Source organism: Molothrus aeneus, chromosome 14, assembly GCF_037042795.1.
Source record: "Molothrus aeneus isolate 106 chromosome 14, BPBGC_Maene_1.0, whole genome shotgun sequence".
In the NCBI taxonomy this organism is placed as follows: domain Eukaryota; kingdom Metazoa; phylum Chordata; class Aves; order Passeriformes; family Icteridae; genus Molothrus; species Molothrus aeneus.
Genome location: NC_089659.1, coordinates 16,012,545 through 16,027,548, shown reverse-complemented (window position 1 = coordinate 16,027,548; position 15,004 = coordinate 16,012,545). Strand labels below are relative to the sequence as shown.

Here is a 15,004-nt window from a genome sequence, read left to right as displayed (position 1 = left end):
CAGCAAAAACCTCCCCTTTTCTCACAACTAACCACTCTTGGAGACACAAAAATAATAGATGGTGAAAAGGTATCTACTGCTTATTGAGTGCACATTTCAGTGTCCTTTCTGAAAGAGCTGTGAAAGCATTTTCAAACATGCAAGGCTGAATGTATGTTAAAATAGTTAAACTATTATAAAGCATCCAGTTTTTAAAGTATCACTTATCATAAGAGCATTTTAATGTATGGTGCTGTATTTGCTTTCACAGTTTTGGATTATGTCAACAGAATCACATAATGAAGATGTAGTAAAGTCTTACTGCATTTGTAAGTGAAACTCAGAAAAATGGGAGTTTTTATTTTAAAAAATGAGGTCCAAAGAGAATTTTCCCCCCTGCCTTAGATGCCCACACCCAAATGTTCATGCAAAGGATGTTCTGTTCCTACAGGAGACCCAAACAGGTCCAGGTCCAAAGGCAAGAGTGGGTGCAGCACCCACAAAAGCTGCAGCATTTGTGCTCTGCTGACACTGAACTGGCTCGTTTCAATTGATTCCTTTGATGTACAATAACAAAGCAGCAGCAAATCATTATCCATCCATAATACATCATTATAAAAATACTTTTTTTACTGCCCTTCCATCTCAGCTTCAAATCATCAAAGACACCCTTATTTGCAGACAGAACTGAAGTCAGATTGTTTATTACAGTGATTTTACATGTGCTTAAACATTAGCAGGATGTGTTAGCAATGATGATAGCACATGGCCTGGCTTAGAAAAGCCCCTCTGGAAATTCCTTGCCCTCCCCAGCAAGGGCAGCAGGGCCAGTGGATGCTGCAGGACCCCAGCAGGAGCTGCAGGGCAAGGTGGAAGTGCCTCCATCAGCGCTGCTGCTGCCAAAGGTTCCAGATCCAAGCCCAGGCTGGGAATTGTCTCATGTGTATTCAGGGCTCAGAGCATGCACAGGCACAGGAGGGGTTGTGGAGATCAGCTGAGGCCATAAAGGAAATTTGTAACAATTCAGGTTAGCCCACATTTTGTCATGTTACTAAAAATAGTCTGTAAATAAATGTATTTACAGGCCACTTCCTTGTAGGCAGCAATTATTTCAAGCAGCATCCAGGTTTTAATGCACAGCCATGGTCTCACTGTGCACTGCTATAGATCCAGGCTTCAAATGGAGATTGGGCACTATTGATCCTCTGGGGTTTATTATGGTCTGCATTCCATCCCCTTGCCTCCATTCAGCCAAGACCAAGGATGGCTCCATGGCCCTCCCACACTGCTGGGGAGGCTCTTGGGGAGCCAGAGCTGGCACAGGGGCTGTGGGTGCTGCACCCCAAACACGCCCAGCTGAGCTCCCGCTGCAGCAGGAGGGGCTGCCCGTGTCCCTCTGCCCCACACCCAGACAAAAGCCACACTGAAAACCCAACCCCAAGAGGTGCTGTCCCTCTCTGGGAGCCAGCTGGGGCTGTTGCAGTGAGGAGGAGTGTGGTGGGGAAGGCTGAGCCTTTAAAAGGCTTTAACACCTTCCTTCCACACAAGGTTGGCTCGTTACTCTATATCATTGCTCATTGCTGACACCCAAACCCCTCAGCCTCCTGGTTTGTCAATACTTACCAGGAACCACCTAGTGAGGACTGAAAACAGAGTCAGTCTCTCCAGTTTATCAGTCTCCTAAACTTCATTTGTCAGAATTTTGACATTTAAAACCAATCTGGGATGGGCAGAGCAGGAATCAACCTGTGCTCATCAACCCAGGCTCAGTGATGCCTTAAGGAATGTCTACACCAGTCACTGAAGGGGAAAATGCTCAAAAAGCCTTTATGGGGATGAAAGGAAAGTGCAAAAATGTTGGTATTTTAAAGACTGAACTATTTAGTTACATGAAGTCTTTCTAAACTACACAAAACTGGAAAACTGAGCAAAGATCTCTGTTCAAAGTCTGCACTTCACAGGAGCACTGCCAGCACTGTGTCAGCCAGAAATGCTGCAGCACCCCAAGGGCTGCTTCAACTCCCTTTTAAAAATAAAATTTAGAATAAAGTCCAGCCCTCACTTCAGAAAATCCCACTGGAATTGAAACTAAATTTAATATAATACCTGAAGGTACAATTTAAGTTCTGGTGTTGCAATGTTTTATTCACACATGAGCATTTATTAAGAATCAGGAGGACTCACAATTCCTAATGCTCCTTTTTTTGTATAATTAAACTTTTGATGGTTTGATCAATGGCAGCATGATTAATTCAGTTATTAGAACAGCTGCTATAAAAATAATATTGATAAAAACCCAATTGGGAGAATATTCTGATAAGTCACTTGATCACCTGTAGAACGGGGGCAGCACATTTTCTTGCACTGACACTGGTTAAGGTAAAGATTTCTTTTAGGAACAAAATAAATCAGGTGATTCTATTCTGCAGAGTCTGTTTACAAAAGTCTGCTAATGAGAAAAAAAGCAGTGTCAAAAATGAAAGAAATTGTGAACATTCTACATTTAGATGTAGGGAGAAGTAAACATAATCATAGGGAATATATTTCCTGTAGATCTATTTAAAGGTCTTTTTTGTTTTTAAGTGACAGTGATTTATATTCAGGGCATGTGTGTGTAAACGTGTGTACATAAACAGGAGTGTGTAAGGAAATAAGCGCCGTGCCTTTGACCATGGAATTAAAATAAAGAGGGAACAGGTGAGCACTTAATTCCACCTGACTCAAACCAGCCCTCAGCGCCATGTTTTGAGAAGGGAAGCTTTCAGCTGTTTTCAGTTTTCAAAGTTCAGAATCTGGAGCATATAATAATTAGGAAAATGTTTAATACCAACCCACCCTCTTTATTAAGTCATTTCTTCAAGTATTTTTAATAGTGCAAAATACTGGTTTGCATTAGTACAGTTACTATGGGAATTCACAGTCCAAAAAAAATCTTAAAAGATTTCCAAAGTCAAACAAAAAACTTTTTAATACTGTATTTTTAGCAAGAACATTTTTAACAAAGAATGTGTACTTTAACTTAATATGGTACAACAGAGAAACCATACTTAAAAGTTTCCATTATCTAACACTCTACTGCATATTCATTTTTCCATCTTAAAAGACCAAAAGCCAAGCTGAACTGAGCATTAAAAAAAAAAGCATCAATTATAATCCTCATATTACATCAGCTATTAGGGTTTAGCTCACACTTTTGAATCGGTCATCTAATGAAAGGACAATTTTTACATCGTTCTTTTAAAAAATGTACACACATTTCTTTTTAAAACGTAATATATATCGAGTATCTGCTTCAGTAAACAAAGCTTAATTTATAAACACAATCGAAACAGCTCCATGTTGAACAGTTTCAGTGATAAACTGGACTTGTATGATGTACAGCCAGTGAGGACCATTGTGGCTTAAAATCATTGTGCCATTGCTATTCAGTAATAGCCACCTCCTAAGGAAAAAAAAAAAAAGTTCTTTTTTGGGGCAGGGTGGGGAGGGGAAATAATTGATGTATGTGCTTAAAAATACTAAAACTCCTTTCTATCTCCAGGGACCTAAAAATGATCTGTTGTGACAGGCTTGGTTTGGTATGGTAAGCTTGTAAAAAGTCTCAGTATTTCTTAATACGGCAGTTTTCAATGCAGCAACAGTAAATTGCTTGAAATTGTCCTTCAAGTTTCATGCTACAAATCCTGTTCCTCACACAGTACTGAAGGCATCAAAGGTTGGAAGGGACATTTCTCAGGAACTATATAGTCTTCAAATAGTGGTCATTATACATTTTTCAGCAATTGGTGGTTCCTTCAGTACATAATGGTCGGCTTGATGTATGTTCTGTTTTCTGGAGGGAAACAAAAAAGAAGAAAAAAGTCCATTACACAGTTGAACTTTTTATAATTAACTGACACTTAGGTGGTTTCTTCACTTGGCTGTGGATCTTTCCATCAAGCCAAATGAGATCTAAAAGTGATATAAACTAAACTGTCCCTCATGTGGGCACGTTTTGTGTAGGAAAAGGAGGCACTGGATGACAACACCTGGCCAAGCCCCCAAAAAGGACAAAGACCCACCACCACTTCCCTGGTGCTTGCCAGCAATGGCTGAGGACAGGCTGCAAACACTGACTGGGATTTTCTTCCTCTGAAGCAATTTTTTCAATCAAACAGTCCTTTTCTCCCAAAGGCAGCCCGTGTTGGATTGCTGCCTCCCTGGGACAGACCCAGGGACAAGGCACCAGCTTTACCACACACCCTGCACAAAACCTGCCAGGGAACAGGGTGTTAAAACTGCACTGCTTTCAGAAAATGTAAATCAGGATCTGTTCTTGGAAAACTGTTCTTTCATTCAGAAACCACATTTCTCTTGAAATTCTATTTCTTTATTTAGAGAACGAAGCAGAAAAGCACTTCATAAAAATATTCCTAGTTATAGTACCTATCAACTGTGATTTTTCACATTAAGCAACTTTAGGCCCAGAGAAAAAATAAATATTGAAATGCCCACAGAAACTGAAGCTAACAAGAATCCATATTCCTGCTCATTATACAATGAATCATGAATCCACCCAGCTAAATCTGCAAGAGCTGATCTGGAAGATGATAGCAAAATGATAATATGGAGCAGCATTTTGTATAATGTTGACATCTCTCCCATTACTGTTTTACATACGCCAATACCGAGCACTCCTAAGGAAAGAACAAGTATTGACCTGCAAACTGACACTGATCCTTGGAGCAATCTCCAAGTTTGCCACATTTCAATTTCAAAATGCATTTCAGCTATAATATGAGTGATTTATCATTTAGCAGTAGCTGTCAAAGTAACCTCCTAGATAAAACAAAAACATCTGGAACCATAAACAGAGGAGAGCAGTAGCTGAATTTTAATCCAAATCCGACATGTTCACTTCATTAGGAACAGGAAACAGCTAATTAGTAATTGAATGTTTTGTGGTTTTAAGGAGGCTCAGACTCTCCAAACTGAGATGATTTAATTCGTATTTTGGATGTAAGCACAAATAAAGATCACAAGAGCCAGGGACATAACAAATCCAGAGGGATGTTTGGGAGCCTCCAAAGAAAGAACTAAAATTAGTTTCAGGCCATTGGCTGATGAAAATTCTTGTTTTAAACCTGGTGGGGAATTACTAAAGCCTGGGGGGTTCAGCAGAAATGCAAGGATTGAGCACTGTGGGGTTTGTTTGTGGTTTGGGGTTTTTTTTTTCCTTTTTCTCATGATCATTAGGAAGCTGCACATGGCTTCTTCCCTAGTGGAGGCTGTTCTTTAGGTTCTTATTAAATTTTAAGTATTATTTTTTAAAATTATAAGTATTATTTTTTAAATTAAGGTAAGATGAGGACATTGAGGGTACTGTGGGCTGACTAAACTTTGGAACAGGTTTCCATATTTCCTTCCAATCCCCTTTATTTCTCAAGGAAAGTTCAATGGAGATATCTGCAATACCTGTAAGAGAGAAAAGTAAATGCCACAGCTCAAGCCCAGTGCAGCCACCCAGGAGCCATCATTGATCAGTGAACAGAAAGTGCATAGTTAAATATTTCCCTTTTATAACACCCTCAATTATTCTCCAGAAATTAAAATACTTTTTTTGTTGCTGTGCAATAAACTGAATTTCATGGCATTAACCACGTCACACAGCAATCACCTCTGAGGAATTAACGTGCTGGGAGCAGCTGTGCCCCCACTTACACAGGAAAGACAATGTGATGTTGTCAAATTAATCTTTTCTGGAGAATATTCACCATCTCCTCAGTGCAGCTGACTGCAAGCTACAGACCATTTTATAGCACTTTACTGTATTATATAGCAAAGATTTGAATAAATCTGTGTGCAATAAATGTATTCTTTTATCAGGTTTATCCCTTAATCAAATATTCATTTATGTGGGCTTCATTCTATTAAAAAACGAAATTATACAAAGGTGAGCAAAAGCATAGATTTACAGTAGTTTAAAGCCTAATCTCATTCTCTAGGGGTAATACTGACAATATAAAAACTGTATAAATGATATTCCCTAACACTAAATATGCTTATGAGCCCCCTGTGCATGTTACACTGCTTTACAGCCTACAGAGCAATGCATGACTGGCTTAATAAGCAAGACATTTAGAAAGGAGGTTTTTTTTCCCCTTCACAATGTATAAGACAAGTAAAGATCTCTGAGTTTCTTGGTGAGCCAGAGTCTGTGTTAATAACTGGAATTTTCCCTCAGGACAGCATTCTCTTCCCTGAGTTGTCAGCCCAGGGCAGGTGCAGCTCTTGCACTCCTTTTAGCCATAATATCATAATTTATCTTTTTCTTCCAAGGTTTTAATGGATGCATAAAGGACAAATCCAAAGGCAATAATCATCATCTCCATATTTATTCACATTTAATTTTCTTTCCCAGCTTATTCCACATATCTGAATTTTCTGAATCCTTTGCTTGTAAGATCTCTGGCTTAAATCAGGAATTTAGCTTTATTGCCCTAAACTACTTTAAAACAAAACAAGTGTCCAACTGCACAGGAGATGAGCTCTCCATCCTTCCCAGGCTGGGTAAACAGCCCCTCAGTCAGATTAGAGCCAAGCTCAGCTTTGGAGGAAGCAACACATGGGAAATGCAATGCTGTAACAATAAATTAACTTGCAAAGCTGGGGCTAATTAGTTTGAACCAGTGTCTTACTTTGTACAAAGAAAAAGATCAGACAAAACTAGTTTGGTTCTCCAAAGGATCCCATCCCTCAGAAAATCCTTCTTTCCCTACAGCCCTTGGCAGAAAGGAGTGCTGCCTGCCTGGAAGGGGAATGAATCCAGGCCCTGCTTGTGGGTAAGGACCAGAGCAGTGACCAAAACTCAGCAAAGGATCCCTTCACTACCACGGAAAGAAGATGGATCTGGGCTGATCATTCAGCTGAATGACAAGTAAAAATGACTTCTTTGCCTGCTTATTGGTTGTCCAGCAAAACCTCTCTTTTATCTGCAAATACCCTTCAAACTGAGCAGAGAGAGGGCAGGGCACAGCTCCCTCTTGACCCAGGAAGAACACGGTCAATAAATGGTGCTGTGAGCAGCAGTACCAACAAAGGTTGGTTTGTTTTCATCTCTCCCACTTTCCCATGGCCTCTCCTCACCCTGCAGAGGCACAGATACAGTATCAGAGGTGCCCTCTCTGATATCTCGAGCGGGCTGCGCCCAGGGCATCCTTTGGGATTGGTACCAAAACCTCTCCTTCCTCTCAGCCTGACCCTGCAGGGCTGCTCACCCACAGAGCTGCTGGGTAGGAGTTTCTTCAGGATTTCTGGTGAGTCCCTGTAAGGCCTGTTCCTGGTGAGCCCCTGTGGGGCAGCTCTGAGCTGCAGGTGAGCATGGAGTGACAGTCTGGGAACTGCACAGGAGCTTTGAGAGAGCTTTTCTGGGAACTCTGCAATGACACAGCACGAGGCAGCTACCAGGGGTTCAATAACCCACAGCCTCCAGAGCAGGACATGCTCTAGGGAGAGAACACACCTTGGGCAGGAAGAACAACAGGCCTAAGACTCAGATAAAGCAGCTTGGATTTGAGAACTCAGTGGTTAGAGCAGAGCACCAATGAACTGAAGCCCAGTCTTCTACATGATAAACCCCAAAATACGTTCCAAACAACACCAGTCTTTCATCTTTGACAAATAAATAAGATGTTATTCACAAGTAAGATAAAAATTAAATGTTATTCATGGTAACCCCAGAGTTTTTGTGCCAGATCTCTGCCAGGTTATGTCACAAACAAAAGCAGCAGCAGCAGCCCTGGGTCAGCCTCCTGTTGCAGGCACAGTGAAGTACATTTTCACCTCAGGAGAGCCTGCCTGCCTATGCTGCTGCCTCCTTCCTGAAATTTTATTTTTTTGTAAATTGTTGTTTTCAAGTATTACTGTTACATCTACTTTTTAAGATTTTAAGCTAACATTGCTTTGCTGATTGTTCCACTATCCCCTAACAATGAAATATTGTAATACAAAAGTTAACTAAGGTATAAACATGCAAAAGGAGAAGTCTCCCTGCGATCATAAAATGATGTTATTTTCTGTTCAGCAGTTCATGTTACTGCTGTTCATGCTAATTAATTAAAGGAGCTGTTGCTGTAATGTGCAAACAGGGAATCTGAGAAACTGAGAGGGCTTTTAGGTCTCGGAGTGAAGTTAAGTCAATCTGGGCGCGGGCAATCAAATGTAATGAAATCACTTGTCAGTGCTAAGCTTGCAAAAACTGTGAAGTTTGACTAGGGAGTAAAAGGATTATAATTAGATTTCCAATAGGATAATAACTAAATGGCAGAAAGCAGTAAAGAGAAAATATTACTTTGTTAGCTAATGGTGCTGCTGTTCAGTTTTAGTTTTTATCAGCACACTTGTAGTTGTGCTAATTTAATTTGCTTTTATCAGCAAAAATGCACTACTCAAATGGTACTTGAATGTCATTTGCAAAAATCATTGATCTGAAGGTGCACTTAATGACACCCAGTATGTTTATTTTATGTGGAAGGGAGATTGGCTGATAAAATGGTTGATGCACTGTGGTGGTGGCCCAGGAGTGAGTGGTGGAAGGAGGAGCAGGAGGGTGTCTGAGTGCTCATCACCTGCTCTGATCTCCTCTGCCAGCTAAAAACCTCCCAGCTCCAGCTCTGAACTACATCTGGGATATGGAGGATGGAGGCTTTAGACTGTAAAGTTCAAAAAAGTTTGAAGTCTCATCTACATGAAATTTCTGTTCAATTAATATACAAAGCAGAGGGAAAATGAGTCAACTAAATGGAAAAGATTTATAATGCAGATCAGAAACGCAGTACATGAACAGCTTGTGTTAATAAAATCATTTTAAGAAATGAGCATAAAATATGATATGACTTAATCACTGTGAAAGGTGGCTGTGCAGTAGTTCTGTAATTTTCCTTTAAACCGTCTTAAGGAGATACTGGCAGTGGAACTAATTGAATTTCAAAGGAAAAGCTCTGTGTGAATGATAGATTTCTGTCCAGCAGAGCTATTGACAACAGAAAAAGAAAGCTCTGTATTGATGCTAAAGCTTTTTTTTTTGAGCAACTGACAGAGATTTTGGAAGCCTGGAAACAGCTTTGTATTAGGGACATGTGTTTTGCCCCTTCCTCCTCCCAGGGCCCAAAAAACAAAGGCAGCAAATGACAGGGGCAGTGAGGGAGTGTGCTCGAATTGTCAGAGCTGCAGCAGCAATAGGAGCTGTCAGGGACACGAATGGTTATCAAAGGAAAGGGAATAAAAAGTTATTACAGTATCAGCATAAATAAAAATGAAAGAGATGGTGCTACAGGACAGGAACACTTTGCAATCTAAACAAGCTCCACAGAGAGCTCTCCAGAAAGCTTTTTATCAGCTCAGAGTGTTTAGTGACCAAGTGGTTCAGCTCCTCACGTGTCCCCATGAGCAGATTACCATGCCAGGGGGGTCAGAGTTAGCAGGGCAGAAAAGGGAAGGGAATGGGAGGGACAGGGACAGGGACAGGGCTGCAGCTCCTGCTGCCCAGGCCATATCCTGCTCCCACTGAGCCCACGGACACAAGACAGGGAATATCCAGGTCTCCCCTTGGCCAGGCTTAATAAAAACTTCCTGAGCCAAAGCCTCTCATAACTGAAGGGATGATGTAGTTGGGATCAGATTAAAAGAAAAAAGAAAAAACTCTCCATGAAATAAAAATGGTAAAAGTCACAAGGCTTTCCTGAGTATTAATAAACTACAGGTAACATAAACTTCTCTTGATTCCTTCAGGCAAGTAAATGGTCATTGGAAGTGGCTGTGCATCACTTTCCTCACAGTATTTTCACTCATTTTTGATGTAAAGACACATTTGAGCCAAGTGTCATAGTTTTATAGTTTTTCTTCAACTGAAAAGTGAAATTACCTTTCTCTTCTTTACCAGAGTCTGCCCAGATGCACCTTTGACTCTCAGAGTTGTCTGGAAGAGCACTGAACATTCCTCCCATGAACAGATCAGAAATGTAAGGAACATTTTCCTCATCAAATTTAAATGGATGTGTCCCAAGTGCTCATCCAATATTTTGACTATTTCTGGCAGCAGCAATTTTCCAATTGCAATATTTAGAGCACAGCTCTCATTATATGTGCACATATATATACACACACATATGTCAGATGTATATATCTGCATTACAATAAAGCTGTGATTCTCCTTCTCTGTAATACAGAGCATATGAATCTAAAATCACAAGAAGAGACAGCAGTAAAAATATTTGAAAGCTTTCCTGTAAGGATGGCAGATGGACGACAGATGCATACCAGAGGTATGCAAGTCAGACCTTCCCCAGCTGAAGAGAAATGCTCAAGTGAGGTTTGTGTCTCTAAGTGCACTGCAGCCCTTCTCTTGTCTGCACAAACTGCCTCAGCACAGGGGATTTTTGCACGTTACCATCCCATGAAGCAGGAGAGAGGGTGGGATTGCTCTAAGAAGCAGCAGTTCTGTGGAAGAGGAAGCTGTCTGCTGGCTGCCAGCATAGAACTGAACAGTCTGGAATGAAAATGGCACAGGACTGATGGGAGAAACACTCTACAAGTTGGACTTTCATCAGAGAATTCCAATGTTCAAATTGCTCAGAGGAGATTTTATCACAGGGGACTGTGGATTTTCTGTGTGGCTCAAAGAGGCTTCCAAGAGGAATGGGAATATCCCTTGGGAATATCCCTGTCCCTGCTCCCACAAAGGAGGATTTCACAACTCCTCACATCCCAGACCTGCAGCCAGAACTCATTTCCTGCTCTTTGGGAAGCACTGAGGCCATACCTGGAGGTGCTGCACTTACACACAGGCACACAGTGAAGGAAAAGTAGCACCAGACAACTGCCCATCATGTGAACATGGCTTTTCTTCTTCACTTACAGTTCATGCATTTTTTGAAAACATCTGCGATCTTGATTGGTAGGTAAAGACTAGAGGTAAAATATTTCAAATGACAAATCATATATAAAACCCCTTTTGAACTAAGGGCATGTGTCTTGGTAGATAAATATCAGTTTTAAAACAAACAGCATCTCTAATTAACTTCAGCTAAATATCACCTCAACTTAATTTCTGATATTGTAAAGTTAATTTCTGATCTTTGCTCTTACAAAGGTTTTCTGTATCAAACAGCAAAACAAACCAAAGCTCTGTAATTTACACTGATCTTAAATCATGAAAACAGATATAAAAATGATTAAACTCATTTTTAAGGACAAGAACACAAGTGAAGAGCTGTGGTACATACTGCACCTTGCATGGCTGCACTGTCATGTTGGGTTCCGTTGTGTTCTATTTCCATATCTGGGATTCCAGCATCTGAAAGATGGGAGACTGAAGATTAATGCATTCCCCTTTGCCCCTCTCTCAGGCATCTTTAGAAAAATATTTATAGCAAACTAGGGTGCTCTCCAAGTTAACATGGTCTTGCATAAAACATTTGGTCCTCATAGAATTTTCAGTAGTAAATTGTTTCCAAAATGTGCAAACATTACTGGTCTCACAGTGAATTATTTTTAACGTGCTTCACATTTGTCTGACGATCAGATAATAACCAACACGTGGTAATAATATGTCTGCAAAATCCTCTTGGAGAATGAGGGCATCTGACACATGAAAAATAAAAGTTGAAATTAAACTGTGATAATATTAAACTACATTGACTCTTGTATGTAGCCAAGTACCTCCAAATTACAGAGTTAAGAATATAGCCAGTGCCAGGCAACAGTTTTGGGGTGTGTGTGTATCAGTTTGTGTGAGTGCATGTTACAGATAAGAACTGTGCAAATTGCATTTCCAACCTCAGCTTGGGATGTGTGAGCATGTGTTACCACCCAAACCCAAATTACAGCTGTCATATTATGTGAAGCATTTCCAGATCTCTGAGAAGAGCTTTCCAAAGAGGACTGCGCTCTTTTTTTTTTTTTCCCAAGTTGAGAAGGAGTCTCATGACACTCACTCTGGACCTGTTTAATTTCATGTTGGTGATCCCTGTGTCTGCACAGTCCTTGGGGTGGGGGTGGGGGCTCCAACACCCCAGGGTGTTACAGGAACAGATGCCACGATGCACCTTGTGCCAACAAGGATTAGCATGAAGGGGATGTGATTTGAATCCATGGCACCTCAAATCCTGGAGAAACATCTGCTTCCCTTATCACACAGCCCTTAGAAATTACAGGAAGGAAAAACCCACACCTGAAAGGAAGCTGTGTGTACAGTTTGGGTTTTTTTTTTGTGCAAAAGCCCATTCTGGACTTTTTCAAACAGGGAATAAGTGCACTGTTGCTTTCACAGATCCCTTCAGCTGAGTGTCAGGATCTGTCACAGAGGTGATGCTTTGCTGGTGACCCTGCAGTAACTGAGCCCTGAGTGAAAGCAGGGCAACCCTGAGAAGTACAGTCCTTACAGGAGAGCAATAGCTCAGCAATAAATGTGTAAGTGAAATTCATGTCATGTGTGCATATATAGCTCTATAAATGTATATGTGATATAAAAAGCAGTATTTTCACATATACTTTTTTTTCCTCATAAAATTACAAGTGACTGCTAATCTGCAGGGTTTCCCTTACTCAGATTCCTGTTCTGAAGGCAAGTGCAGGGCTCTGACCTATCAATCTGAAAAGGTTCTTTCTTCTCAAACCCTTCAGAGAACACGCTGTATATACCAAAAATGACAAAGTCATCTGTAACTAATAACAGCATCTGTTAAATGAGACAGACTGTCAGAGTTAAATTAAAAATACTCAGAATAGCCCTTCACATTTTGTTGTCATAAAATTGTACCTGCAATTAAATTGTGGATTAAGATGCTAATGAGCTACCTGATTTGCATGTGCAATCAGATTAGCATGTAAATATCAGCTTCTTGCAGGCACTAACATATATATGACTACCTGAGTGTGCCTGCAAATCAAACTGCTGCAGCCAGGCCCACACTAGCAGATGTAAAGGTGTGTTAATCACACTGCTGGAACGTTGGTATCCCTGGATTTGTGGCTTCCAGAACTGCTGGGTGCTGCTGGCTGGTGTGTGAGCAGCAGGTGCTTCCCTGCAGTGGCAGCAGCCAGGGGAGTGACCTTGCAGCACAGCAGGATTTTAGGTTTTTTCTGATTTTCCTCTCAAGGTGCTGGTTCTGTCAGTGGGATCCAGTCTGGGTATTTGTCTGATCCAGTGGAGGAGTGGAGAAGGTTTTTTGCTGGCTTTGGCCATCCACTCTCCCCAGTCACTGTCCCCAGCCTGCTGTGACTGCAGCTGTGAATCCACACCTGGAGCCCCCTGGCCACTGCCAGTGCTCCAGGACAGCAGCCAGTCCCTGCTTCCAGGATGTGCAGGGCTCTGAACAGCAGATGAGAGGAGCCTCTGAGAGATGCTGCTCTCATACTCACAGAGTTTATGTGCCTTGGGTGCCCCAGATAAATCCCAGCTCCCATCTCCTGCAGAGCACTGCTGTGCCAGGGCACACACACAGCCCTGCCCTGCCTTTAGACAACAGTGTGGGCAGCTCTCACAGCTGAGAACTCCAGACAAGCCAAATTCATTATTTTTGCTCAGCAGTCAGGCAGCTTTTGCACTCTGCAGTCTCTAGCAGTGCCCAAAGCAGGCAGCACAAATTAACACACCACAGGACACCTGAATGCAGCAGGGACTGAATGTCACTCTGATTCCTGAGCCTCTGCAGAGACTCCAGGTAGGGATGCACAGACTAAACCTTAGCTGCAGAACCTGAAATTAATTGAATCTCAGCTAGGTTCAGTCTTAAATGTTCAAACCAAAGCTCTAAAGTTTGGCCAGAATCATCTTAAGCACAAAAGGCAAATCCTCCTGGTAGCCAGAACTTAATCACTGCTTAGGAGATGAACTGATTTGCTTTTGTTTCACAAGAATATTTGGGAAATGTTCAAAACCCAGTCAGCTCTGAAAGCTGATACATATTTAACAAACTTAATAGGTCCTGAGGCTGAGCAAACTTCAGCCAAACGGCTTTTGAAATGAAGCTCAGCAGTTCTAAAAATGAATCTGCTGGGAGAGAAGAGTTCACAGAACCTTATAGGAACCAAATTTCACATTGTCTTAGCTGGCACTGTAACAGATTTCTCTGTAATATATTCAGCATTTCTTGTCATCTCTGTGTAAACTGCTCTGTCTGTTTCTCTAGTTGCAGACTTATTTATTTTTTTAATTCTCGACCCAGAGCACATAGCCTGAAATAGATTTTTCATTATTTCAGGAAAGAATTGTGGGGGTTTATTCTGAAATTTGCTCTGTGCACCATCTGATTTTTTTTTTTCTCACTCAATCAAACATCATTTTAAGCTGACTGTGAAAGGCCAACTAAGACATTACCATTTAACATCCTGAGACCGTCACCTGATGTGGCCTGTTTCAGAGCCTGTTCCACTTGTTCTCTTCTCTTGGATTCAAATTCCAAAGCTTCCTGCAATTTTCTCTTTGCCTTCTTCTCTTTCTTCAAGCGTTTTTGAATTGTGGCTGAAATGTAAATACAGTGTAAGAATGGTTGTCAGGGCTCAATTAACAGATGACGGAGACAGTAAGAAATTAGGTTATGTTCAATATTCAAAGGGTGCATTTCTGGCTCAGGACTCCTAGAACAATAAAGATGTGCATGTGGTGGTGACCTGAAAGACAGACAATTCTGAGGATGCTGATTATTGGTGAAATTCTCTCACAAGTCAGGAGCTATCAAAGTCTGTGAATGACCTGAAGATTTTGGTGAGTTAGCTGGGATTCAGGAGGGGTACACTGTGCTGTCCTAAGGAGCTCAGTTTTGTTTTACAGTCCCATCACACTTGGGCGATGCAACATTTGTGGACATCCAATGCAATTTAACAGCTTCAGCAGGATTTACTGACCCTTCACACCCAAACTGAGAGGTGCCCTTTGGTGCCTCTTAGTGAGACCTGGCACTGCAGAAAGCTCCACACACCCAATTTCCATTCAAAAAGCACAGGAAGAAAGGACTTGGCACCTACACTTTTGGTCTTATCTAGTTTT

At 41.3% G+C, this 15,004-nt stretch overlaps 1 protein-coding gene across 3 annotated transcripts in view; it reads right to left on the bottom strand.

Annotated features, from left to right (window-relative positions):
* Positions 1-2,920: 2,920 nt before the first annotated feature.
* DACH2 (dachshund family transcription factor 2) overlaps positions 2,921-15,004 on the bottom strand; it is a 243,180-nt gene continuing 231,096 nt past the window's right edge. For 2 of the 3 annotated variants that reach the window (XM_066559451.1, XM_066559453.1), the window contains exons 10-12: positions 14,336-14,479; positions 11,246-11,311; positions 2,921-3,811 (exon numbers count right to left, since the gene is read on the bottom strand). In XM_066559451.1, coding sequence (XP_066415548.1) covers positions 3,774-3,811; positions 11,246-11,311; positions 14,336-14,479 — 248 coding nt within the window. In that variant the 3' untranslated portion in view covers positions 2,921-3,773. The remainder of the gene's footprint in view (positions 3,812-11,245; positions 11,312-14,335; positions 14,480-15,004) is intronic. The other variant, XM_066559452.1, reaches the window with a different exon arrangement.